This window comes from Rhagoletis zephyria, unplaced genomic scaffold (assembly GCF_001687245.7).
Source record: "Rhagoletis zephyria isolate East Lansing unplaced genomic scaffold, Rhagoletis_zephyria_1.1 Rzeph_scaffold_00030, whole genome shotgun sequence".
NCBI classification, from domain to species: Eukaryota; Metazoa; Arthropoda; class Insecta; order Diptera; family Tephritidae; genus Rhagoletis; species Rhagoletis zephyria.
In genome coordinates, this window is record NW_016157114.1 from 479,208 (window position 1) to 506,720 (window position 27,513).

Consider the following 27,513-nt stretch of genomic DNA (forward strand, 5'->3'; position numbering starts at 1 on the left):
AACGTGCATTGGTTGCAGAACCATTTCAAATTAATGTTTTCAGATATAATTTTAATTTCGTATCGTTTGATGTTGCTGCATTTTAAACAAAAATTATAGCTACACCCACCAGAGCATGTTATCACNTTTTATCACAAAATAACTTATGAACTTCTCTTAGTTGAAGATTTAGCTGTAACTTGACATCAAAACATCTAAGTTTCAAGACAGTCGATTTTTGTATTTTTGTCCACCTTCGCGGCACTGTGCGTCGGCATTTTGCCACTATGACTGTGGCAATATGCCCACACTCAACGTACGGCAATAATATACACCCTATAAAAAATTGTGCGACTGATCTCTAAAGCGAGTATTCCGAGATTACTCTCAATCGGGTACAATTAATCGGCATTAATTAGTCCCAACTAGTCTCATACGGGTACTATTGGAGGTCAATTAGTCTCGACTCATCCCTTATGGGTATAATTGGAGATCAATTAGTCCCCAACTCATCTCTAACGGGTACTATTAACGATTTAATGATATGTACGCACTTAGTCAATGACATTTCATGGGCGGCGTTGGCACACAGAGAGAGTATTCGCCTAACAAAACTGAGCACCCCGGTTCGAATCACAGCTGGTGCAAATTTTTATTTTTATTTTTTAAAAGTGACTAGTCGCTTTTCATACCCGTTCGGGTATAAAGGTGAATAATTAGTCTCTTCATAGGACATGCTCGAACAAAAGCGATCAGTTCATTCCATATAAAGAGATCAAAAGTGGTATTAGTCGCATGCTCCTTTGCGATTGCTCCCGGAGTCATCCCGGATTAGTCCTTTTTTTTTGCAAGGCACTAATTATAGTAAATAAACGAGTTGTATTTTTGGAACTTTTCGGCCGTTGATTTTAAAGCAAAAACGTTGGTTTTTCTTTTCTGCCTCCTACGCGTTTCGACACATTATTGTCTTCCTCAGGGAGTCCATTTATTTGTACAAGAAAACATAATTAACAAACGTGTATACCAAAACATGTTTTTCAAACATACCTTAACATATAATAACATAAAATGACATTAATTATTTTATGGACATCACATTTTTAAATTGACACTTAACATTTAAATACATCAATACTTTATCCCAGCTGTTCGTCCATTACTCGCTATTATCGCTGTGTATGCGCAATTTATGTTGTCTACATCTTCTTTGTAATTCATTGCACAGTGTATTTGTTTCTGTATCCGAAGCCCTTCTAACGTCATCATTTTCTTTGTTTTCCTCTCGATGTCTATTATTCTTGCATTATCAAAGTCCGCTGTGTGCTCGCTTTTTGTCAGGTGCTGGGCTAATGCAGTTGTCATCTTTCTATTTTTCGCGTCTGTTTTATGCTCGTTGATTCTGACTGCTAAATCTCGCTTCGTCGTTCCTATGTATACCTTGCTGCAGCGTTCGTCTGCTTTGCCATTCTTTGTTTATTTTGTCTTTTGATTTGGTAAAAACTGTGTTCAGTGTGCGATGCGGCCAATGCGCGAAACTTATTGTTTGGTTGTGTATAAATTTTACTAGCGATTTGTTGTCCGTTAAACCTGGTATGTATGTTATGCCAGTAAATATTGTATTATCATTTTTAGTTTTTACATTGTTGTTCGCGCCTTCTATTTTGTTAATTGTTGTTGCTATGAATCTTTCTATTAGCGCGCTAGGGTATCCGTTTTTATATAAGTTGGTTTTAATTTTATTCTTGTTCTCTCTTCTGAACTCCTGGTAGCTGACTTTATAATTTTTTTTCCAAATAAGTTCATGGCAGTATTTTTCTTTTGACTCCATGGGTGATTTGAATGAAAATTTATCATCCTATATGAGGCCACAGATTTTGAATACCAATTCAGTCTAATCTGGTTATTATCTCGATGGATTTCAACATCTAGGGAGGCTAACCTCTTATTTTTTTTCCTCTTCCGCCGTGAATTTAATTTTTGTATGCTGTACGTTAAATGCTTTTAGTGTAACCTCCACGTCCGTTTTCTTAATTATGGCAAATATATCATCTACATATTTGTTTATGTATTTTATATATATGCCCTTAGATCTAAGTTCAGCGATACTATCATCCAGTATTTTGTCTAAGACAATATCAGCTACAGTTGGGGATAAAGGGTTTCCCATCGGCATTCCATATATGTACTGGTAGTGTATTCCATCATAAACAAAGTAATTGTTATCTCGCAAACGGAACTCGAGAACGGACTGAAATTGTTTTTTTGTAATCGTCGTGTGTTTTTCCAAAATTTGCCAGTTTTGCATGATTGTCCATTGCTAATTGAGTAGGGATATTAGTAAAAAGCGATATTACATCAAATGATATTAATATTTCATCATCTTCAATGGTAGTCTTGCTGAGATTATCTTTAAGGCGAAGAGTTTTTTATATTGTAGCTTTCTGAGACGATATTTTTTAATATTTTTCCTATAAATTTGGCGAGGTTGTAGCATGGAACGTTAACTGACGATGAAATAGGTCTAAGTGGAGTGTTTTCTTTGTGAATTTTCGGTAGTCCGTATAATCTTGGTGCTGTAGCTGCATGGCATGTCAATTGTTGTTTGAGTTTTACAGCTATATTTTTTTGTTTATATATCTCATTTATGATGATATTATTTCTTCTAACAATTGTTACGTCGGGTCAATTCTTATGGTCTTATATGTTTGTTTGTCACTTAAGAGGTCTTTCACTTTATTTTTATAATCTGCTTGGTACATCATGACTGTTTTTCTTCAACTGACTGTCTTTAAAAAAAATTGTGTTTCTTCATAAATTTGTAGTATACATTTTTTTTTTTGGTTTACACTTTAATTTATTTTTGTAATTGTTGATTTTCCCAGCAATATTGCATCTGACCGTGTCTTTCTGTCTGTCGTATTCTATCCTTTGTATGCCTCGTTCAATGTCTGCGATTAAGTGTATAGGCGAGAATGATTTTCTTGAAACTTGTAATGCGAACTTGCTTCCCAGTGATAGTAACCAGCGGCACTCGTGTGGTACCTCAAAGTTGGTTACATTAATAAACAAATCTTCATAGGTCCTTCAGCCAAATTTCTCAAAACTTTTCTCAATATGCGCTTGTATTTTAGTGTGCAAATGTTTCTCGGTACGCTTTTTTGTATCTCTCAGGTACTGTTTGTGATTTTCTATTATTAAGTTAAAATCTTTTTCACAAGTTTCTTTTGGAGTTCTTCCTTAATGTGCCCAATTGTTGTAAGAATAATTTTTTTTTGTATGTTCGTCTCCTTAATTTCCAAAGTCAAAATTCTCATCATAAATTCCCTTTCAATTTTTTTTGCCTCTTTTCTTGTTTTGTCTAATCTAAATCCTTGTAAGATCTTGTTTGTTTTACCCTTTAGGTGAGTTGGTGTAATTTCATAGTCTTTGCAGTTGAGAAGAAATTTGAGTCTTTGTTGTTGTTTTGCAAGTCCCTTGGTGTTCTTGTTATGTTGTTTAATGAGGTAGCAGATGTCTTCATTATATTTTTATATTATTTTCGAAACGAGTTGCCACCTGTTAAATAATTAAACTCAAGTTATTTACTAATCAATACCCTCAGATCCGCACCGCCCGTTCTATTTTCAAAAGCGAAGTACCAAATAAAGGGGCTTAGGGTGTGGATGTTCAAGGTTTTACTTTTTGGAAAAAAGTTGCCACCTGTTAAGAAATTAAGCTCAAATTAATTAAAAAGTTAAATCTATTATTAAATATGGGTATCAATCCAAATGGTTTTGAAAAGGCTTTATAACTTAAATACGTATAGGAGGGTTGCCACATGTTAAAAAAAAAATTAAAAGGAATTAGGTAAGTGAATAAGGTATCGGTATATGGGTGACATACAAAAGAGGTTTGAGAAGGTACCAGTTTGAAAATATGGCTGAGATTTCCATTACGGAACCAATTGCTATTCCGTGCAAAGTATAGTGATTTTTTTATGAAACTCGGTGGGGATACTAATAGAGGTCTCCTTTAACTATATTTACAACTTTCACAATGTTGTTGCTAATAGTACTTAAGTTATTTGTTGTTAAAATATAATAAAACACCTATCACCTTTATTTACACAAATATATTATCCTTAAAAGGTTCGTATGCGTTTGTAATACCTTAATATACAATTATTAATTAATTAATTAAGTAAAACGCGTTTATAAATGTCTTCACAAATGTTTGCACATTTCACAAACAAGCAGAAATAACAATGGCTGACAGTAACACCAAATGTATGCTACCATACGTTAAAAAAATACACCACAAATAAGTGCGTATAATTAGGGGTATAAGTGTACAATACGTACATTGCTCTTATTAAAAATAATAATATTATGATCGATAGCGGTCTTACTCCTGATCATAACGGTGTAATTTTTTTCGGGGGGAAATAATATTTACTGGTGTTATTATAGTTCAAAGTACACAAATGTAGAAAACGTACATCGATAATTTGATAAATAATTTCGCCTGCGGCGCTTTTTCCATAAAAATCAATACTTCGATAAATAATGAAAATTTTTAATAAAAAATCGCGCGTTTTTTTATTAAAAATTTTCGCCTGCGACGCTTTTTTCACAAAATTCAATCAACAAAATCTCCCGATTTTAGACTGAATCACTTTTTTTTATCATTACATCGATATTTAATTTAAAAAAAGTTTTTTGTTGTGTGGCAGCACCGACATTGTAGTACAATTGGTTTACAAAGCAAAAAGTGAGGTTGAAGTTGACATTTTTTGCAACCGAAAATTCAATTTTCATAAAACCTATAAGCCTTCGGAGGGTGGGGTTTTCCGATTTACAATCACAAAAAGCCGCTCTAAACCCCCTCATTTTTGTTTTTTTTTCAAAGCCGGGTTCCGTATTCGAAAAATTTCCCGAAAATATTTTGAATAGGGTTGCCACCTATTAGAGAAGTCTTATAGAACTATTTTTTATGTGAAATGTTAACGATGGATGTCAAATGCAAGAGCTTCAAGAAATACTTAGTTTGACAATTTAGAACATTTTTGATATGTTTGAGGGTTGCCCCAGTTTAAAGGGCTAAACTTAAATTATTTAATAAGTTAAATGAATTACTAACCGATGGTTATCAATGGAAATGAGTTTAAAATCCTTTATTTAAGAACTATATTTAGGAAGATTGCCACGTGTTTAAAAAATAAATGTCCACTCAATTCATCAACAATGAGACGAAAAATATTTAAGGAAATTTTAGTTCGAAAATAATTTTTAAGAGGGTTGAAAGTGGTATTTCGTTTAGTTATATCATAAGTTACATGATATTTTAAAATATAGTTATCAAAAGAACGAGTGTTAAGAAAACTTTAAGCTGGACATTTGGTTTTTTTGTTGAAAAAATTAAGCTCAAATTATTTAATAAGTTAAAAGGATTGTCAAAAGATAGGTATTTATCAATCGAAATGGGTTTTAAAATATTTTATTTCTAAACTGTATTTAGGAGAGTTGCCATGTGCTTAAAAAAATTAAATTCAACTTAATTCATCAGTTAATTGAAATGCCAGGCGAAAGATTTTTTAAAAAAACTTTTAAAGGGGTTGCCACCTGTTTGAAAAATCGAATTTGTTTTACTTACGACAGATACATAAACGAAATATCGAAATATTAGTGTCAAACGAAAGAGTTTTAAGAAAACTATAGGCTGATCATAGGGAAATAATAATAACTGACGTCTTCATATTTGAAAGCAAAATTTTATTTTGTTATTATATTTTCTTTAATTTCTGGTATTTGCTTTTTTCAATTCTGGCATTAACCCTTGGTTTGGTTGCACATCTCTATCCTATTTCGGCTTAGGTCGCCATCTTTCCGGACTGAAACAATAGCACTGCAACGCTATGTGTGCTTTTGTGCAAGCGGCAAGAGTTTCTTGGCATATTTTGTTTATTTTTTTATTCAAATCGAAAAAAATCATAAGTTCTCACAGGTTAACGTGAAAGTCAAATCAAAGTAAAGTTTGTGATAATAAATTGTCAAATAAGAGTACCGCAAAAGAATGGCATTGCTCTCTGGCACACTTTATATTACTTCACTATAGAAGCTGATAATATTTTTTATTAGAGTTGCCATCTATTTTTTCTTTTGAAGGTCATCACATCTGCAACGTCATTTCGTTTTCGTTTCGTTTAAAGAACTGGGATTCTACATAGATGTGCACAGGTTTTATTTTTTGAAGTTACAGGGAGATTTGAAATTTGACGAAATGAAAACCGACACCATGCGAGACCTCTCATCACTGAGAAATGGTTTAGATTAGACCTCTCATCACTGAGAAATGGTTTGGATTAATCATTAGGAATATTTTTAGAGGTTTTTGAATAGAGTTTCACGATTAAAAATTAAATTAAATGTTGCCGTTTTGACGCCATGTGGGTTCACTATTTAGNTATCAATGGAAATGAGTTTAAAATCCTTTATTTAAGAACTATATTTAGGAAGATTGCCACGTGTTTAAAAAATAAATGTCCACTCAATTCATCAACAATGAGACGAAAAATATTTAAGGAAATTTTAGTTCGAAAATAATTTTTAAGAGGGTTGAAAGTGGTATTTCGTTTAGTTATATCATAAGTTACATGATATTTTAAAATATAGTTATCAAAAGAACGAGTGTTAAGAAAACTTTAAGCTGGACATTTGGTTTTTTTGTTGAAAAAATTAAGCTCAAATTATTTAATAAGTTAAAAGGATTGTCAAAAGATAGGTATTTATCAATCGAAATGGGTTTTAAAATATTTTATTTCTAAACTGTATTTAGGAGAGTTGCCATGTGCTTAAAAAAATTAAATTCAACTTAATTCATCAGTTAATTGAAATGCCAGGCGAAAGATTTTTTAAAAAAACTTTTAAAGGGGTTGCCACCTGTTTGAAAAATCGAATTTGTTTTACTTACGACAGATACATAAACGAAATATCGAAATATTAGTGTCAAACGAAAGAGTTTTAAGAAAACTATAGGCTGATCATAGGGAAATAATAATAACTGACGTCTTCATATTTGAAAGCAAAATTTTATTTTGTTATTATATTTTCTTTAATTTCTGGTATTTGCTTTTTTCAATTCTGGCATTAACCCTTGGTTTGGTTGCACATCTCTATCCTATTTCGGCTTAGGTCGCCATCTTTCCGGACTGAAACAATAGCACTGCAACGCTATGTGTGCTTTTGTGCAAGCGGCAAGAGTTTCTTGGCATATTTTGTTTATTTTTTTATTCAAATCGAAAAAAATCATAAGTTCTCACAGGTTAACGTGAAAGTCAAATCAAAGTAAAGTTTGTGATAATAAATTGTCAAATAAGAGTACCGCAAAAGAATGGCATTGCTCTCTGGCACACTTTATATTACTTCACTATAGAAGCTGATAATATTTTTTATTAGAGTTGCCATCTATTTTTTCTTTTGAAGGTCATCACATCTGCAACGTCATTTCGTTTTCGTTTCGTTTAAAGAACTGGGATTCTACATAGATGTGCACAGGTTTTATTTTTTGAAGTTACAGGGAGATTTGAAATTTGACGAAATGAAAACCGACACCATGCGAGACCTCTCATCACTGAGAAATGGTTTAGATTAGACCTCTCATCACTGAGAAATGGTTTGGATTAATCATTAGGAATATTTTTAGAGGTTTTTGAATAGAGTTTCACGATTAAAAATTAAATTAAATGTTGCCGTTTTGACGCCATGTGGGTTCACTATTTAGTATGAGATTAAATGCAATGGCAAAGCAGACGAACGCTGCAGCAAGGTATACATAGGAACGACGACGCGAAAAATAGAAAGATGACAACTGCATTGGCCCAGCACCTGACAAAAAGCGAGCACACAGCGGACTTTGATAATGCAAGAATAATAGACATCGAGAGGAAAACAAAGAAAAGGATGACGTTAGAAGGGCTTCGGATACAGCAACAAATACACTGTGCAATGAATTACAAAGAAGACGTAGGCAACATAAATTGCGCATACACAGCGATAATAGCGAGTAATAGACGAACAGCTGGGATATAGTATTGATGTGTTTAGATGTTAAGTGTCCATTTAAAAATGTGATGTCCATAAAATAATTAATGTGCTTTTATGTTATTATATGTTAAGGTATGTTTGAAAAACATGTTTTGGTATACACGTTTGTTAATTATGTTTTTGACTCCCTGAGGAAGACACAATAATGTGTCGAAACGCGTAGGAGGCAGAAAAGAAAAACCAACGTTTTTGCTTTAAAAATCAACGGCCGAAAAGTTCCAAATATACAACTCGTAACAATTTATATACATTGGCCCTACTTACAAACTAGTAAATAAGTTTTTAATAAAATAACTGTAGCCTAATTCTTTGATTTCCATGTACCAGCAAATAGCAGCTTGGCTTACCCTTGCTAACACAGCTTCCGAAGTTGCAACGACAAATCACAGCCAAACATCGACTCGGAACCCTATATTGTTGCAGCCAAGGTACGCACCCGCCTCTGTGTAACAAAAAATATTCGCCCGGCAATACAATTCATCATCAGTCATCGCCCTGTATGGACGTGTGTTTGATCGCTCTTACTAAAGTTTGGTAAAATCGTGCGATTTAACAAAAAGATTAAATAATTTGCACATAAAACATAGTTCGTGATTAGTGGCGTTAATACCAGCTAAAGTGGTGCAGTTCAGCACAAAACAATTAAAAATACATACTCATATAAAAATGGACAAACAATAACACCAAAGCTCTACAACTCTACACACGATAGCCAACCAAAGAGCACGCTTTTGCTCTCCGGTAATCCAGTGCGATAATAGCGAGCCAACATCAACAGCGCGAACAGAAGTTCTCATGCCAACAAACATGCAGCCAGCAGCAACAGCAGTCGCAGCAGAAAAGAGTGGAACAACAAAGGAGGTATGCAAGATAAAACCTAGCATACAAATAACAACGGAAAGCAAGTAACAGTGCAGACTGGAATTGACCGGAACATTGGTCAAAAGTAAGCGTACGCCTTAAAAAAGGCAAACTATATCCAAATAAGGTACCAAAAGTAAACTTGCCAAAGGAATCGCTGGGAGTAAATCGAATGATGTACAGAAAAAAGTTAAGCCTCCACCAATATATCTTAGAGGTGCATTAAAAGAACAAAGTTTTAGGGTAAGATATGTTAACATATAAAATTAAAATAATATCCCCCAACCGATCTTAAGGGTTGAGATAGAACCAGATTTTCAACTTTTAAGAAAGGGAGAAATTCATCCCATTTACAAATTGGGGTATCTTCTTCACCGTAGCATTACACAAATTGCCAAGAATTTAGTCACACGAAGCGTTATTGCACCTTACTTTGTGTATGCGTGATTTGTGGGGATTTACACAGTGCAAAAGACTGTGGTGAAATCACACCGCGAATTATAAGGGTTGCACAGTATAAATGTCGATAAAAGAAAAAAAAAACCCAAACAATACCCCAGTTCCTCAACCTCAACCAATTGTAACTACAACATACAACATTACTGGTCAGACCAACATTGTAACCTTTGCCCAAGCGTTAAAAGGCTCTCACCAGCGCCCCATGCAAGAATCCGCTCCATGCGACATTTTATAAAACATACTAAAAAATTTTATACGCATGATGTAAGACCATATGACGTCAATGCAAAACATGATGCATTCTGTTAAAAACTATTTTGTCGAAACCATGAACAGTCTTAATATAACAATTTAAGTTTTCGTATTTTATGACACAAAACATCCAGAGGGAAAAACTCGCGGAGGAACAGGAATACTTACAAACAGGGCCGAAGAAAACAAGCACGAAAAAATCAATTTTAAGCGCTTAGATAAGCACGAAAACATCAGATAGTAAATGTGCTCACAAATATGCTCGAAAAACGACTACAAATTTTTAAGTACAGTAGGGGTCTTCCCTTAAACTCCTAAAAGCCTCGTAAACCTTGTAAATTTACGAGCCCCGTAAGAGAACTGTCAAAATTTGTATGGAGCTCTGTTTACGAGTCCCTCGTAAATTTACGAGGCAAATTTGATGCGCAAGCAAAAAATAATACGCGAATGAAATGAATAAGCAACTATTTTTTTCGGCTTTTGCAAATTAAATAGGTCCTCTCCAAAAAGGTTTGTTTAAAAAAATACGTGTACATACATATGTATATGGTATACGGGGTATAGAAATATCACCTAGCAGTAAACCTTTTAGTGTGGGCAACAATGATGTTTTTCAAATTAGGCAGATCGGAATATGCGCTGTCTGGGAAGACAATACCTGTAATTATTGTACCATGACTTTATATTGAAATAAGCAAAATAAGCATGGTCGTTAAAATTAAGCTTGGAAACCCTGAATAAGCAAAATAAGCAATTCCAAGCAAAAGCTTAAACTTTTCGGCGGTGCTTATAAGGGGGAAAAAACTAAACATTATCCCCTAGAAGAGTATTGTAAAAACTACATTCACTCTACTTTAGTATACATACATACATAAATATACGATAGCTCTTGTGGACTAAATATAACCGCTACCTCTATACACCTTTACATACGTCACAACTAGGGATGGCGGCGATTAATCATTTGATTAAATTAATCGATTGTTTTGGTCCAATTCACGATTTCATTGTATCGTAGTTTTGTGTTTCATTTAATCGATTAATTGTAGAATAATCGTAAAAGTATTTTCAAGAAATATGAATTCTGTAGCTGTCTAAAATTACAAACAGCCGGAAGAATTGCACAATTTCATAGCATATAATGGTGCAAATAGTTGTCTTTTATAAAGGCTACAAAACTAAAGGCCCATCTACGTACAACTTTTGTGTTGCGTTGGCGTTGGCGTCGCTTTGACAGCAGCGAAAGCAACGCCAGTGCATGCTGCAATGAACGCTTTGCAGCGAATACTTTGGCCACTAAATTAACATACTAGTGACAGAAAAATTAATATTTTATATCAATAACTCATTAAAAACGATATTTCTTGCCCGCATTTGATAAATAAGAAAAATATTTCACATTTCACGCACGCGAAAAGAGGGAGTTGGACATCTTTCTGCGTTGTGTTTGCGTTAGCGTTGCCAAATTTCGGTGTGGTTGAAGCGACGCCAAGCAACGCCAAAGCTATATGTAGACGGGCCTTAAATGTGGCAACGTTAAATGCCCTACACACTCATTGATTTATCGGCGAACCAGTTGGTCAAATACTAGAAGTTGGTTGTAAATAAGCCGTATATAGGCAAGTTGGTCAACCTTGAGGAAATGGAAACTGTTTACCCAAAACTTTAGGGACTTTTCTAAAAATACCGTAATTTTTAGTACCTCGGTGGCTGCTGAAAGCCTTTTTTCAAAAGCTGATGCGACAGGCACCAAGAAACGCAACCGCTTATCAACAAAACGCTTATCAAAACTTATGTTTTTGCAAAAATGGTTAACTAACAAATAATCACCAGCGCTTAAAATATTGGTTTTTTTACGTAAGGCTAATTAAAAAGATAACTAGAAATTTTGAATAGAACATGTTTTTGTGAATACTCACTGTAAAAAAGTGCTTTAAAAATTTTATGAATCTATTATTTTTCAATAATTGCAACAAATTTTTTTGCCTTGTGATTAATCATATGATTAATTAATCGATTATTTTATTTTTTTCCATCCCTAGTTACAACATATCTGAAAGTCAATTTACGGAATATTTTTCTAAGTTGGGTAAGATATTTTTAGCAGCAGGTAACTACAACGCAAAACACTCATTCTGGAGATCTAAATTAATATCTCCAAGGGGAAGAAACTTAAATTAAGACATCCAAAATAACAGATTTGATGTTATTTCAACCGGACAGCCAATGTACTGGCCAACCGATCGTAGTAAGACATCTAATCTAATTGACTTCAGAATAACCTGTGGTCTCGTTCCGGCACAAATCCAGATAAAATCCCTTTTTGAACTATCCGTTGATCATTCACTTTGTTTAATTCCTCTTAACACAATCCCGACTGTTAATGAATACACTCTAAAAAGTGCATGTAAAACTATTACTGAAAAGTGTTTATTTTTCAACCAGAATCTGTGTAAATAAACTTACAATATGTTCAAGATTTGATTTTGAACATGAGATGTTTAAAAAATCGGCCGCTGGATTTCTTATTTATGGATATATATTTCTCAAACAGTTCACAACAAAATAATTCATTAAAATTTGGTGTTTTGTTCGGAAAGAGGCAAGCAAAATTACACAAAATATCCCGGTGTTTTAGAAATCGATCTTGAAAATGCGTAATGAAAAGATCTAGGTACGGTGTGTAAATCGTGACTCGGTAATACTTGTTTAAGGCGCCGCTTTAACACATTACGACGGCCGTGCGCGCAATCCTTGGCCGCAGCAGTTTGGTAGTTGACCGACGTCAACTCCGAAAAGATGAGAACCGAGCGCCCACGGCCGCCTCATATCTTCGTCCCAAATTAGCAAAAATTAGTTCAGCTAACATCGTCGGTCTACGCGCAAGCGCCCTTTTGAATTTTATACAGTGTGAATCTAAAACAGTGGTCCGCAAGGCTGACTCCCGTGCAGTGTTGCCGTTCTAGCCCTTTGGTGGCTAGATTTAGCTACTACATACTTTTTTGGCCACATAAATTTAAAATTACTACTAGCCCTTTTTTGGGCCTTTGGAAAATTTAATCATCCTTGACACGAAAGTAGTTGTATATGTTTAATTTTATCTTTTTTTCATTTATGTAAGAGATGCATTTTTTCCTTGACACGAAGAAGTTGTATATGTTTAATTTGAGCTCATTTTTTTTTCATTTATGTAAGAGATGAATTTTTTGTATTGTGTCTTTTTATGCAAACTATAAAAGTGTTAGGGCCGTTAACTTATCTATTAATGATTAATCTATACTTTAAAATAGATAAGTTTACGACCCTTAATGTGTTAATGGGGTGGTACCAGCATGTGGCGCCATCAAGTGTTGGTGCCAGCCGATTGACCTTGTATGTGCACTGAGCCAAAAGCACAATGGCTTTTTCAACCAAGTTATCGTTTGATTTTTTCGTGGTTAATAAGGCGATTGTATGACATGTGATTCGAGAACAAATGACTGAATGTGCAGAGGTGCTTGCTGTTATTTGTTGGCTTCCAGCAGTTTCGAGAGTACTAATTCCGTCAGCGCGACACATAATTTTTATTTATTTTTCTTAATTACGAAAAAGAAAACTTGATTCAAGTTGAAGATTTGAAGGCATATTTATAAAGCGGCTGTAGCTGAATGTGCAGAGATGCTTGCTGTTATTTGCTAACATTCAGAAGATGCGGTTTGTGAAAATAAAAACTTTTGCTTTGTATCTCAGAATTATGAAAAAGCATCTGCGAAGTGCAGAACATAAGCGTATCCAAACGAAAAAGTCGACAACCGAAAGTTTGGTTAAGGTAAACAAAAATATGGTTAATAAATATTACCAAATCATTGTTGAAAACATCAACCAAGGCATTATTAATATTATTATTATTATTATTATAGTAGTAAAAAATGCCGAATAGCAACAAATCGATTTTATAACCAATTGGTAGATCGAAATACTCAATAACCTCACACCCATGCATCAATATTTTATGCACGCTGCTAGGCATGTAGTACCATTCGTATTCAGTCAAATACATTGTTCTTGTCCTTATAAGGAGCTCTCTAAACGCGTCGATATTAATACGCATTCCACACGATATTAATCGCAGTATTATTGAAAAATTTTGAAATAGCTCTTTATTAATGCCGGTAATTTCTGATGCCACTTCTGCATTTGAAAAAAATTTGCGAGCTGTGTTGCCATCATTAGTTGTTTCCAGTCTTTACTTGGTCCACTATTAAGCCTAATCTTGTCCTAAACTCATTTTGAATCCTAACTTTATTCGCAGAAAAGGCGTCTTTGTTTTCTTTGCGAACTTGCCAGCATTTAAATGTTAAACGGTATGCGATGTGGAGTAAACACTCAAAACATCTAATCCAAGCATGCAGTGTAGACAACCCATACTTGTAATGATTAGCGATTGGTACTTTTGTAAAATTAGTAACATTCATTTCGGTCGGTTTGGCATGGCAAATAATACAGTTACTGGAAGCATTAGTGCCAGTCAAAATATTGGCAATAGATCCATCAATCATGGTGCAATGCATTTGATAAGAAACTTGAATCCCTTTTCCGTCTCGTATTACAACATCATCTTCTAAGTTCTCAATTTTTCTCGACATATCATTATATTCGAATAGAACTAGTTCGCGGTTTTCCTTCTTGAAACTAAACTTAATTGGACGACAATAAAAAGACGATGAGCATTTGTTATTGGTCCATATATTTTTGTTGGATGACAAATCAATTAACCTGGAAAAAATATTTATTTTTTAATAACTTATATGGCTTGTCGAAAAGATATAAGACCGTCATATCGCAAAATAGCTAATCGAGTAAATTAATTAATTCAGACCAGCCTTTTGCAAAATAATACTGTAAAAAGTTGTCAATGTAAATTAAAATGCCATTTACTGATCTAAACTCGAATTTATTTTTAAAGGCTATTGAATGTTTTTGGAAGACATATTAGATAATTTTTTGTTACCTCAGAGGGACTAGCGCAATGATGAACATAAACTCATCCGTTAATTTGTCGTCACCAAAATTTTGCTTATAGCGGCTATGCCCCGAACTTCCATCCATGCCCCACTTACAAACCAAAGAAGCTTTGGTTATGTCACCATTATCTGGGCTTAGTTCTAAAATACTTTGCGTTGTTTTCAGCAATAATGATTTCAGATCAACTTCGGCTGAATATTCAGTCGATTTAATCGTTGGCAGCAAAGTTTGTTTTTTTGTTTGCAATGCGTTTAAGCTCGGTATACAATCTTTATGCAACCGGTTTATTTTTGCACGTAAACTATTATATTTACGATCTGATAACTTCAGATCTATGTATAGTGCGAGTGAATCAGATATGGGCAAACCTTCGGTACTACTTTCAAAACATTCAACTTTGCTTGCTTTTTTCATTTTTTTCAGAGCATACTCGAGCTCTTCGATGGAATAGTTTTTCAACAAATGCTCTACCCTTCGATTTTTTGTTCTCCGTGAAGCTTCGCAAAATTCTTCTTTAGAAGGTCTTCCCCGTTCAGCACATTTATCCTTATTTCCATTGGAATCCGGAAGGGAAAGGAATGTCCAATTTAGCCATTTAGAATATGTTTTTTCAAAAGCGCTTCTTTTGCGGCCACTATAATTCCACTTATTTTTCATCTCACTATTAAAAAGTTTTATTTTTTGATTCAAAAGTGCTTTGTCGCATTTAGCGTGTATTAATTTGTCTTCAAAAAATGCAGATAATGCAGACACTCTATCTGATGGACGAGTAGAAATCCAGATATCAGCTAAAATTGAGTTTTTTATAATTGAATTCATATTAATATTAGTTTTTTCACTATTTTACGCTTCACTACACAGCACAGAACACTACCGCGTGTGTCTACAGTAATAAACTTTACTATTTTTAAAGAATGTTTTGGCATTTAAGTAATGGAAAATACTGTGGTAACTGTAATCAGTGAAATTTTTTTTTTGCAAAAGTTTATTTTATAACCTTAAAAAAAACGATTTTCTTCGAAAAGCGCAATGAGTCTGCAGACTTTTTTTTTTTTTTAAAGAAAAATGCCCCTTCTTTCAAATAAAAGAATAAAAAAAAACATACTTTTACATATTTTTTTTTATCCCTTTGTAAACTTAGGAATTTTTTAAATTTTCTGCAACAAATTTTAGGGTGTAGCAAATAGGCCATTCCAGCCAGGAAACTCAATATTTTTTAAAAAGCTCTATAGAGTGGTTTCCTTACAGATTTTCTAATTAGAAAAATTGTGTCTTAAGATAAAGTATGATAAATTGTATTTTTAGCAATTTTTTTTTAAAGACTCCAGCTAAAGGCATTTTCATAAAAGAAAAAATATATAAAAAACACACAACTTTAAGAGGTTTTTGTGAGAACCTTATGAGATAAAAACAAAAACTATGTCCTGATCCTTAATCTAGGATAAATTTCCTTTCCAACGATACCAAACACGTTGACATACGTGACAACAATTTTTTTGATTTTTGCCCGCTCATACAGCACTGTGCGGGTGGACGAATTTGTTGTAACATGAAGAGTTGAAGACTCCAGATGCTAGTCTCTTAAAATTTCCTCGACTCCCGTCGCAAGCATTTTTATAGCTTCCATGAGCATGAAATGGTATTATAACTTTGGTCCGATGTTTGTAAGTACCAGAATAAAAAGAGATAGACCCATTAAAATGTATACTTATATGATCAGAACATCGAGCTGAGTCGATTTAGCCATGTCCGTCCGTCCGTCCGTCCGTCTGTCCGTCTGTCCGTATTTGTATGCAATCTAGTCTCTCAGTTTTCAAGATATCCGGATAAAATTTGGTAGGTGGGTGTATTTTTATAATGTATTAATCATTTGTCGGAACCGGAAGAATCGGACCACTATAACATATAGCTCCCATACAACTGATTGTTCAGATATGAGATTTTTCATTATAACTTCTCCATTTATGCAGCTACGAACATGAAATTTTGCAATACTTGCACCCATTATCAACAGAATACTTACAGTGAAAATTACAAAGATCGGGTCACTATAACCTATAGCTCCCATACAACTGATTGTTCAGATATAAAATTTTTCGTTATAACTCCTCCATTTATATAGCTAGGAACATGAAATTCCGCACTGTTTTCAATAATTACCAACAGAAAACTTACAGTGAAAATTAAAAAGATGGGGTAACTATAACCTATAGCTCCCATACATCTGATTGTTCAGATATGAGATTTTTCGTTATAACTCCTCCATTTATGCAGCTAGGAACATGAAATTTCGCACCATTTTCACTCATTATTAACAGAATGCTTACAGTGAAAATAACAATGATCGGGTGACTATAACATATATGTATCTTCCATACATGTGATTGTTCAGATATGGGATTTTACTGTAAAACTCCTTTACTTGAACTGCTAAAACCAATAAATTTGCGCTGCTCTTACTTGTTCCCATGTGAACTTGCAACAAAGTTCAATTCTGCCATTTCCTTGAAGGGATTTTCGTGATTTCAGACCCTTTAGTAAAGTTAGTATTATTTATTCATATTGTTTTGGTTTTTTACACACATTTCTTCTTTCAAGAATATACAATTTCATAAAATTTCAATGTCTATTTATTATATTGCTCGAGCGTTAGAGGATCTACAGTCCATACACTGAGAAAAAGGATTAGTTTCGACAACTAAAGATACATATTTAGTTCCCGAATTTTTACAATATTAAGCTTTCTTCCAATCCATGGTTTAGTCATAGTTGCCAAATCTTAGTTGAGGCAACCACGATTTGGTTTGAGAGCGGAACATATTCATGCTTGTGAGCCACCCCTCAAGAATGCTGAGCGCTCTCTGAGCACATGAGTTTTTCACATACGAAGAGCGCCAACTGAGCAATGCACACAGTCCCACTTATCGTTTGAATGCGCTAGTATGCCGACCATTGCATAAAAACGATTCAATGAATGAGACTGTTTGTGTGGAAATCATTGCTAGCGGTAGCGTATATGGGCGAAACACGCGTGTGGTCACAGAGCGCTCAGTAAGCTATGGCATGTCGATCACTGCGCTAGGTAGAGAAAGAAAAGTGTGTGCTATGACATGCCCAGACTTGTTTGTCTCAGTTTCAGTTTTGCCATCGACGCGAGTTGTTTCGGTGTGCGCATAGTTATTTCAAAATATAAAGTTTGATGCCAACCGGGGTTTCTCAGTGGATATATAATTCATGCGAATTATAATTTGAAAGTATCTATTCAGCCAAGGAAAAAGCAAAGCAGTATACTTAAACCAGCACTTTCACCACATATTTACCTGGGTTTTCACACGACTGTTCCTGTTTCAGCGTTTCTTTTTAGGAAATTCTTACCACCATTACATAAGTATGTATTATTTACACTAGTAACTATCTATGAAAATATGTATGTATTTTTTATGCTTAATATCGTCAATCGTAATAGTCGTTTTGTAATTATTAACAAATATACATTTGACCCAACTAGAAGTCTCAAGTAAATTGCAGACTTTCATGAACTAGATATTTATTTCGCCATATTCAACTGTGCCACTTGGTCACTATAACCAAATCTTGGTAATTATAACTAAACCTTTTTCTGAGTGTACGCGTAAGTAGCCCGTTACGCGCATTTGGGTACTTAAAGTTGACATTATAGACAATGTTTTTGTGTAAAAATAAAAAATTTTAAAAATGCCATAATAAAAAAAAATAATCAAAAAGAAAAATGTTTACTTAATTTCTTTTTGTTTTCTATACGTTGCACATCAATGTAAATGTACAATTAAAGCACATAATAACACGGAAGAAATACATTTTTTTTAATTAAGTTTCGTTAAAAGGTTTCCAAGATACAGCACTTTAAAGAAAGGTATGTATAACGTTTTCTTAAAATTTAAGTCCGGTGGAAATAGGCAACCCTACTTCATATCGGCAAAATATGCTGCACGTATATTCATGTCACCTAGACCTTCAATCTCTTCAACTTTCATCCAAATCCTTAGAGGTCGCGCACAGAGGTGGCCGCGGTAACATGAAATGCCTCATGTGGTAAAAATTTTTCTCTTTAACGTTACAGTCGGGCGTATATTTCTGTTTATATTTCTGAAACGTTGTGTAAAAATCGAGACTTTTTCATTTATCCTGATAATAAACCCGAAAAGCTACATTTTATATACAAACACTTGTTTCCTATCTTTTGTTGATTTAAAGATATATGTGGTTTTAAGTAGTCTTTAACGTTACATTTTTTGGAGTTCAGTTATATACAGTATCGGTCATATCTATAGCACGCCATTTCAAAGTGATATTGTGTGCCACTTATGTTTATTTATTTATTTTTAAGAATTTTCAATTAAAATATAGTTCTTATAAACCCAAGTTTAACAATTTGTAGAATACTACAAAAAAGTGCAACAAATTTTCATATAAATTTCAAACTTTTTTCTCGGAAGTATTAGAATTTTTCTGAATGCACAGTTTTATAGCCCAATCAAATTTAGTCTAATAGGGCTAAAGACGGGTATCACCGATACTGTATAAGGTCACACGTAAGGAAAATTTGGCGAATCCTGCGAAGTTAAAAATTAAACTTGAGTATTTTAATAAAGATCAAGGTTCAAAGAAACTATAAAAAATATTAACTTTTGGATAAAATATTCATAAACCAAACGTTACTTTAACGTTACTTACCATATTTGACAATATTTTTCAATTTGATCGCATGCGAGGAACAAGAGAAGTGAACGCCCACCACATACATTGTAAGTCAATTGGCACTTGTTTCAGGATGCCTTAAGGTGTATATCAAAAAAATATATCATATCAAAAATTTTTTTTCGCTCGTTCCCAAAATTTTGACCATATGGTTTAATAAAAGTTGATTTGTAATTTAATTTCATTTAACAACAATTTAAAATTAGGATTAAATGAAACACAACTGATCTTAAATTGTTGAGTTCCACTATTCTGAAGTTTTTTAAAAGATTTTGATCCAGTGTTAAAGAGTAACAGGAAACGATTTCCTCTGCTGTATTTCTGTCTCTTTTAAATGAGTAGTAGCAGTGCAAATTTACAATTTGGTTACAAGTCTACTACAAATTTAATATACATATGTACCTAGAAGGACGGTTGTAGAACAAAACCTACACATACATGATTGTATGTATTTTGGATTACATCTTCCTTTAACAGATTTCGTACATACAAACATACATATGGCCAATTCTACAGGAAAGTAAACCATCCCGATTTTTTTTCTTCCAAATGTTAAACTTATTAGTGATTATTGGTATTCACTATATCTGTCAGCTGCTTCTGACACCAATTCTTATCATGTCCAAGTATTTTTTGTTTAATATTTTGCTCCTTTTGTCGAAGGATTTTTCACGAACAGTTTTCGATACTTGAACAAGGAAAAGTACAAAAATATAAGCTTTCGTTGATTTATTTTGGCCGATTAAGTTCTGAGCGATAGAAAATAAATTAGTTTAACAGGATACTTCCAAGTTAGCGAAAGAGTTGTTTATAACTCCTATTAAGTCGTAATAAAATGTACCGCAAATTTTAAGTGTAACGTAGCATGTGAATAACTAAAAAAGTGGTTTTTGGATAGTTAAGTACCCTTTCCAAAAGGTTTTCTTAGTATTGTCGATATCATACTGATTCCATGTGGAAAAAAAGAAATCATAGCTGACTTCATTGCACAATTACCTAACAAATAAGTGTAACGTGGTCAGTGCTTTTTTTCTTTTTATTTAAAATTTATTTTATTGACTTGATGACTATTCTCATTTCATTTTAGCAATAAATAATAAGGTGACCTGAATTTTTTAGCATTCCGGGAGGACAAATTCTCCATATTGAGAACACAAAAAATTTGTCTTATATTTATTTAACACATAAATAACGAATAAGTTAACATTGTTAAAAGAAACAAAAACAATTAAAATTTGCTCTAAATACAAGTCAAACAAGTTAATAGTACACCGCGTTACATAATTATAAGACCGAAACATATTTCCGTTGATTTTTGGCAATTTTTTTTTTTTTGTTGACAGTGTTGTTAATTTTCTTCCATATAAAAAAATGTCGAACATACTTTGTATGGATGAAAATGAGTGACAACGTAAAAAAATTCCAAAAATCAACGATATTTTGTAGATATATGAAACTCGCACTTTATTTGACTAAAATTGCATGGGCTATAAAATACGCAAAACATTTCCCAAAATTCTTAAACAAAAGTTTAAACAGTTTCACATAGTTTGAAATGTGAATTTTTTATGGTGTTTGTTATAGAATGAACTATATTTTTATAAGAAACTATTTAAAAATAAATAGCTGTTTTGATTGGATTAAACAGGCCTGCGAAATCTAATTTTTCCCCTTTCCAATAATTATGTTATTTTTTTTTTTAAGATCTAGGTTAGGGCTGCCAGACGTCTTGGTTTTACAGGATTTGTCCTGATTTAGACAAATTGTCGTGGAGTCCTGGCCCACACTTCGATTGTCCTGATCTTTTAATGAAGGTACCTATCTCGGCAGTCGGTTCGAAAACGCCGTATCTCAGAAAAGTTTTCAATAAAGCCCTATCTCAGATTTTGATTGAAAAACGCCATATCTCATATGCAAATATAGTGGGATAGGCCGTTTTTGATTCGAATTCTGAAATAGGGCGTTCTTCAATCAAATTCTGAAATAGAGCGTTATTAGGAAGTTTTCTGAGATATGGCGTTTTCGAACTGGCTGCCGAGATAGGACGACCTTTTATTCAATATGTGATATATTAGTTTTAAGGAAAACTGAATGAAAAGTTGAAATAAAAAAGGTTGATTTCATACCTGAAAATGAATAAACATGAAGAACGCTAAAAAGATATAAATGTGTTTTTTACTTTTAATAAAATTGAATTAAAATGAAATACTTTATTCAACTAAAAGATTATTTTATTCATTTAAACATTGCATTACATTATATCTTATATCAGAGGCTACGGTGTTATCATTCTCGGTTACATTTGGACTTGCAACTTCTTGCGAGATTGTCGGATCTTCCTCCCAGTCTGCTTTATAGTGTAAACCAATATTATACAACGCGCAACATGCATTTATTATTGACCCAGCTTTGTCAGGTTTATAGTGCAGGCCCCTTTCAGCAGAAAGACATCTAAATATAGACTTAAGGACGCCATTTGTCCGCTCTATCACGTTCCGCTGAACGAAAAGGGGTCAAAAGATGTGGTTCTAATGGAAATCCAGAAGCACCTAGGTATTTTAAGGTTAAATCAAAAGGTTTCATAACTATTAACGAAATACAACCTAGAAGCCAGGTGTTCTGACCAAAATCATCAGCAACCATTTGTTTCAAATCACTATTGTTCCAAATAAAAGCATCATGAGTAGATCCTGGATGTCCAGCATCAACATACCGTATCCGCATTTGGTAATCGCACATCTACAAAAAAACAAAAATGAAATGTCGTACAAAATAACCATACAGGATAACATAACTCACCAGTAAAACATTCAAACTGAAATATCCTTTTCTGTTCATATATAAGTGGCGAACATCCTCCATCGGTCCCATTATATGCACATGTGTCCCATCTATACATCCAACAACACCAGGAAATTTCGTTTTCGAGTAAAAGAAGTTCTTGTTTTTGGATTTCTCTTCCTCGGCCATTTTTGCAGTAATCCATTGGTTGCAAATTTTTTCCTCAATCAGTTGAAGCATCTGTTTTAAAACAACCGACATCGTAGGTTGCGCCAGTCCCAAATTGAAGTCATTGCCGTGAGACTTCATAAAACTTCCTTCTGCAAAAAATCGGAAAGCTGCGCAAACTTTTATTAGCGGAGGTACTGCAGTTGAACGATGGTTCCCCCTAAAGTCATTCCTCAATGTATTTACCAAATATAATACAGCTTCTTTTGGAAGTCGGAAATATGCTTTAAATCTGAAATCAAAAACAATCACAATAAAAAGTCTTCCAAGCGTTAACTTTTGGGAAATGTTTAGTTATTGGTACAATGAATTTGTGGTGTGCAGCGGGGGGAGAGGGGCCGTTGCATCTCAAACCCCACCCATTACAAAGATCACAGTCCAAACTTCTATTGTCAAAGGTATACAACATTTCTTGTGCGTATAATTCCGGCTACGCCATCCAAAGTACTTTTGCGCAGAACCCACATACAAATTTACAAAAAAGTAGAATTTCATCATTTGACTCACATATATGTTAAAGTTTTAAAATTCCGGTGACGCGTTTGAACACCACAACTTAAAATCATTGTACAAATAACTAAAACGTATCCTAACATTTACTTACAGTGCCGGCGGCAGCTCTAAAGGATTGGAATTATCCCTTAAATGTCGCCTGATTGATGCTGCGTTCGTACACTCCTCCTCCTCTTCAAAAAATAGTTCTATTGAACTAAGCATTGTAGCAAGACTTATTATTAAAAACTCTATATTAATAACTTTATTTCACTTTTATTTTGCGATTATTTTGCTTGTTTACAATCCTGCGCTGGTTGACGAGCTGTCAAATTTCAATAATCGAAAACTTTTCAGCAACTGGCGATAGTTGCCATTTGTAATACAAGTTTTCTTTTCAGTTGCGTTGCAAGCTGCCAACCGAACCATAGTTGCGTTGCTATACATAATCGACCCATAAGCCTTCTGTCATTAGTAGTCGAAAACTGAAACCAAAACGTTTTTTCTAACATGTTGAATATCTTCTTTCTGTTTTGTTTATTTGGTTAAAATCTTTTCTTTTCAGGCGAATGCCGAAAAAGTGCAAGTTCCTGATCAGGTACACGACTGAGGGGTCATACATAAATACTATCCAGTAGATAATATCAGGAGCTAAAATCTTATCCAAAAGGCTTTTCTGAAACTTATTCCTTTCTCCTTCATTTTTTGTATGGAGCGGCACAAATTGAAGGGCTTCTGCTTTCGCTACTCAAAAAAAGAGCTTTCAGAAGGGCCGTTTGAAGAAGTTCTTTTAAAGTTTTTCTTAATTTATAAAAATCATACTTCTTTAAGGAATTTATTTAATGTTCATATCAAATTGTTTTATTTAGACTTGCAATTCCTATTGAATCTTTTTTGTAATGCTAAGTAATATAAACATATACTTAAGTAAGTATAATCACTTTTTTCAGTCCTTGTTGGGTAAGTCTTTTAGAATGGCTTCACTTAAGACAGCCTACCTAAATTATCTTCAGCTTATGAATACAAAAATTGGCAAAAATGGTCATGAAGTGCGTTGTAGGATATGCGGAAATTCGCTGATGGTGGTTGGGAAAACATTCAAGACCACGTTAAAGGCGCCGCTTTTTCAAAGTTACGTCACCGTCAAGATAAATTTGTTCGTTTATAATTAAATATTCAGAACTTGAACGTTTCATCATCATCAACCTTTCAGTTCTACGAATTGTGTCACAAAACTACATTGCTTACAATATCAGAACCAAAACAACTTTACTTATAGGGAATATATTGGCACCATATTCACTTGTGTCTTCGTTTTTGATTTGGATGATAAGTGTCTTAGTCGATGAGTTCAGGATTATGGCAGCCGTAATCTAGGTATGTTAAATAAAAATACATATACATCGCTGGTTCTTTTCCAGCACGTCGAGATTTCCTTTTATTGATGACATGTACTTAATGTTAGAATTTTTAGCAATTTCCATGAAAAACCAAAATTTAATTTATTTAGAATATAATTTTTACTTAAAAGCCAATAGTATTAGTGGTAATATTCATAAAGAGCCTAAGTAAATCAGAACGACTTATGTTATTTTGAAGTTAACGCTAGTAATGCACGGCAATGCTAAAAAAAAGTATAAAAATAATTTTCTCGAAGTTTTCGTGATGAAATTTTATTATGTTTTTGGTAGCGTGGTACCTATACATACCCAAATCGCTAATTAATTTTTTAAGAGGCAAACTACACAGGTCTGGTTAATTACGTACTTGGATGTGAAATAACACATTTTCTAAAAATTTTTAAGCAGATTTGCGCTCCAATGCAACGAACATACTTATTTTAAGCCATCTTACAAAACCATTTATCAAGATAAAAAATCCTCATACACAAATTTTGCCACTGATAAAACCTATACCTACATATGTATGTATCTGGCAAACAAAATGACATATGGTAGGCAATAATTTCCACCTGTGGAGACGCGTCGTTAGCTAATCTATCAATCTTGTTCACTGTTCAACTTTCGCAGGCGATTAGTCGAATCAAATGTTTACATCATTTAACTGAAATTGGAACAATGTAAACGCCTATTAAATACAACGATTAGAAAATAATAATATTCTGAACGCAATTTTTTTAAAAGTTCATTACTGCTACAAAACATGAAAAGGAGGACAAGGAGGACATTTTTGCTCAAAAGGAGGAAGGACAAAATTTTTGAGGAGGACAAATCACGTTTGAGGAGGACAATCCTCCTCAAAGGAGGACGGCTGGTTAGCTTATAAATAATAACACATATATAAGAAAGTCTTTTCATGAACAATTGCGAATTGAGCATTATACTGCTAAATTTTAATAACTATTCTATTGAAATAAAGCGAAAATAACATTTGTAAAATATCCTTTGAAACCGTTATCTCTTAACATTTTGACTATATATTTGCCTATAATTCAAGTAGATTTTTTGCAACACATAAATCTGATAAGTTATCTGCCCATTACACGTGCTTGTGCTCATAACACTAATATTTTATAGAATCTGATACAAGTCTACAGCAGACTATGAAGAGTTTATAATAATAATAATCAGGGACGTGAACCGGATGAAAAATTTGGCCGGTTCGGTTCAGCGGTTCGAACCGTTGAACCGGTTTTGGATTGGTAAGTCAAAGCGGTTTTTTGGTCTTTGAACCGGGGTTTCGGTTCGGTTCAACGGTTCGGAAAAGAAAAAAAAAACGTGCAAGTTTAAGTGTCAAGTGCAACAAAGCGCAAGGTTAACTGTCAAGTGTCTGTCAAATGAGATGGGTTGCATTAATATTTGATATTGCCACATGGTAAATAAACATATTTAACAAAAAGAAAAAAAGTGGGTACATTTATATATTGAAAATTGGTTGAAAAGAACCTTAAAACCTTTATGAAAAGTGGTTCGGTTTTCGGTTCGGATCAAACATTTGTGGAAAACTTCGGTTCGGTTAATGGTTCAGTTAATTAATAGAAAAAAGCGGTTTCCGGTTCAAAACCGGTTCACGTCCCTGATTTTTTCAGTCATAAAAATATACACATAAATCAAATTAGCACATACCAAGTTAAATAAATGTTGATAATGCACGCAAGTCAACAGGTAATATGGACAAAGTTAAAAAATCCACTTCAAAAAAGCAAAGCATACGCATAGCTTGACTCATAGCGGCGTCGTTTTTACAAAAAGTACTTGCTGACGTTAGAACCCATCTGGGACTTAACAGTCATTCCATCTTTGCAATTTAAAATAAAATTCTTCTAACAAGCAATATACAAAGTCAATATTAACACCATCGACGACAGTTTAGCCGTAGGTGATATTTTAAAGCAGAGTATCATATTTGAGAAACATGCAGATAGAGGGTATTGAATAACTGTAAGTCGAAGTGTTGATTACACCAAGTATTGCTGCACAGTGTCACTATTTTTGCTGTCGCTTGTTTGGTTTTGCCGATTTCAAAAATTTGAAAACAGCATTGAATTCTTCATAATTAGGTCTATAGCTGAGATTTTTAATTTTTTTTCCTGAGACGCAGAAGAAAATTTTTTATAAGCTCAAAAAACAGGTTTTTTTCTTATATAAAGTATAAAGGGTATTACTAAATATTATAAGAAATTGTAATAGCTTATAAATTGTACGTCGTAATGCTTTTTAAATCACTAAAATAGGACCAGCGGTTGTCGAGATATTTAAATTTGAACGACAAACTACACAAAACTTTAGAAAAACTTTAGTATAAAAAAAGGTAAAATAAAGTTTTTTTTTTAAGTAAGTATAGGAAAAACTAAAGACGCCTAATGGTTACCGATTTATAATAAATTCACTAAAAAAGCAGCAGACAGTTTTCTGTATGTGCGATTTGACGAATTCTGACCCTGCTTTGAAGATTGTTCAAAAGTGTTTACTGTGCCTCCAGAAACTACATTGCATTCCAAAAGCTCTGAGACAAAGCAATCAATTTGGAGTCGGTTTTACACACTTGAGTGTAAGTTAAATAACGATTTGCAAAACATTTTAAAACCACCTGGTATTACTCATGTCTACAATCCTGTGGAATATGCTTCGAGTATACATTGCGCCTACTTGGAAAAGTATTTGGATGGTCCGAAACGTGTTGTGTTTGTTGGTATGAATCCAGGGTCGAATGGGATGGGCCAAACTGGGGTGCCGTTTGGTAATATCTTGACTGTTCGTGATGAAATGGGCTTGACAGGTTCAGTTCAGCAACCTCCTTCGATACATGCAAAGCGGTCAGTATCAGGATTGGAGTGCAATATCGAAGAACCCAGTGGTGTACGAATTTGGAGTTTGTTTAAAAAGTTGGCGGGTGGATCATTAAATAATTTTGGTCGCCAATGTTTTGTACATAACTTTTGTCCGTTAATTTTTTACGATAGTGCCGGACGCAATATTACTCCTAGTGAGTTAAAAGGTGATTATAAAGCAAAAATTGGAAAAGCATGTTTAGATGTACTGGACTTGGAATTAGACTTGTTAAAAACGGAAATTTTGGTGGTGATCGGATCGTACATGCACGACATGGTAAAACGTTCTCGCCATGCGAGTAGTTTGAAAATATGTAAGCTTCCTCATCCGAGCCCCCGTTCTTTGAA

At 33.7% G+C, this 27,513-nt stretch overlaps 2 protein-coding genes and 1 long non-coding RNA gene across 5 annotated transcripts in view; 1 reads left to right on the top strand and 2 right to left on the bottom strand.

Moving 5' to 3' along the window:
- The window catches only part of hyd (E3 ubiquitin-protein ligase hyd), a 534,145-nt gene that overhangs the window by 349,384 nt on the left and 157,248 nt on the right, over positions 1-27,513 (bottom strand). The gene's annotated exons all lie outside the window — the stretch shown is intronic.
- Positions 179-25,892, top strand: LOC108364209 (uncharacterized). The gene is made up of 3 exons (XR_001847725.1): positions 179-249; positions 19,783-19,789; positions 25,881-25,892. It is a non-coding gene; the product is annotated as an uncharacterized LOC108364209 (long non-coding RNA).
- Positions 21,635-23,298, bottom strand: LOC108364093 (putative nuclease HARBI1). Of its 2 annotated transcripts, XM_017617666.1 has the most exons (4): positions 22,987-23,298; positions 22,173-22,614; positions 21,977-22,112; positions 21,635-21,922 (listed from the first exon to the last, which is right to left on the bottom strand). In XM_017617666.1, the coding sequence occupies exons 1-4, from the start codon at positions 23,097-23,099 to the stop codon at positions 21,837-21,839; spliced, it is 777 nt and encodes a 258-aa protein (XP_017473155.1). In that variant the 5' UTR covers positions 23,100-23,298; the 3' UTR covers positions 21,635-21,836. The 2 variants fall into 2 exon arrangements, with proteins under 2 accessions (XP_017473155.1, XP_017473147.1); XM_017617658.1 differs by having other exon boundaries at positions 21,635-22,112.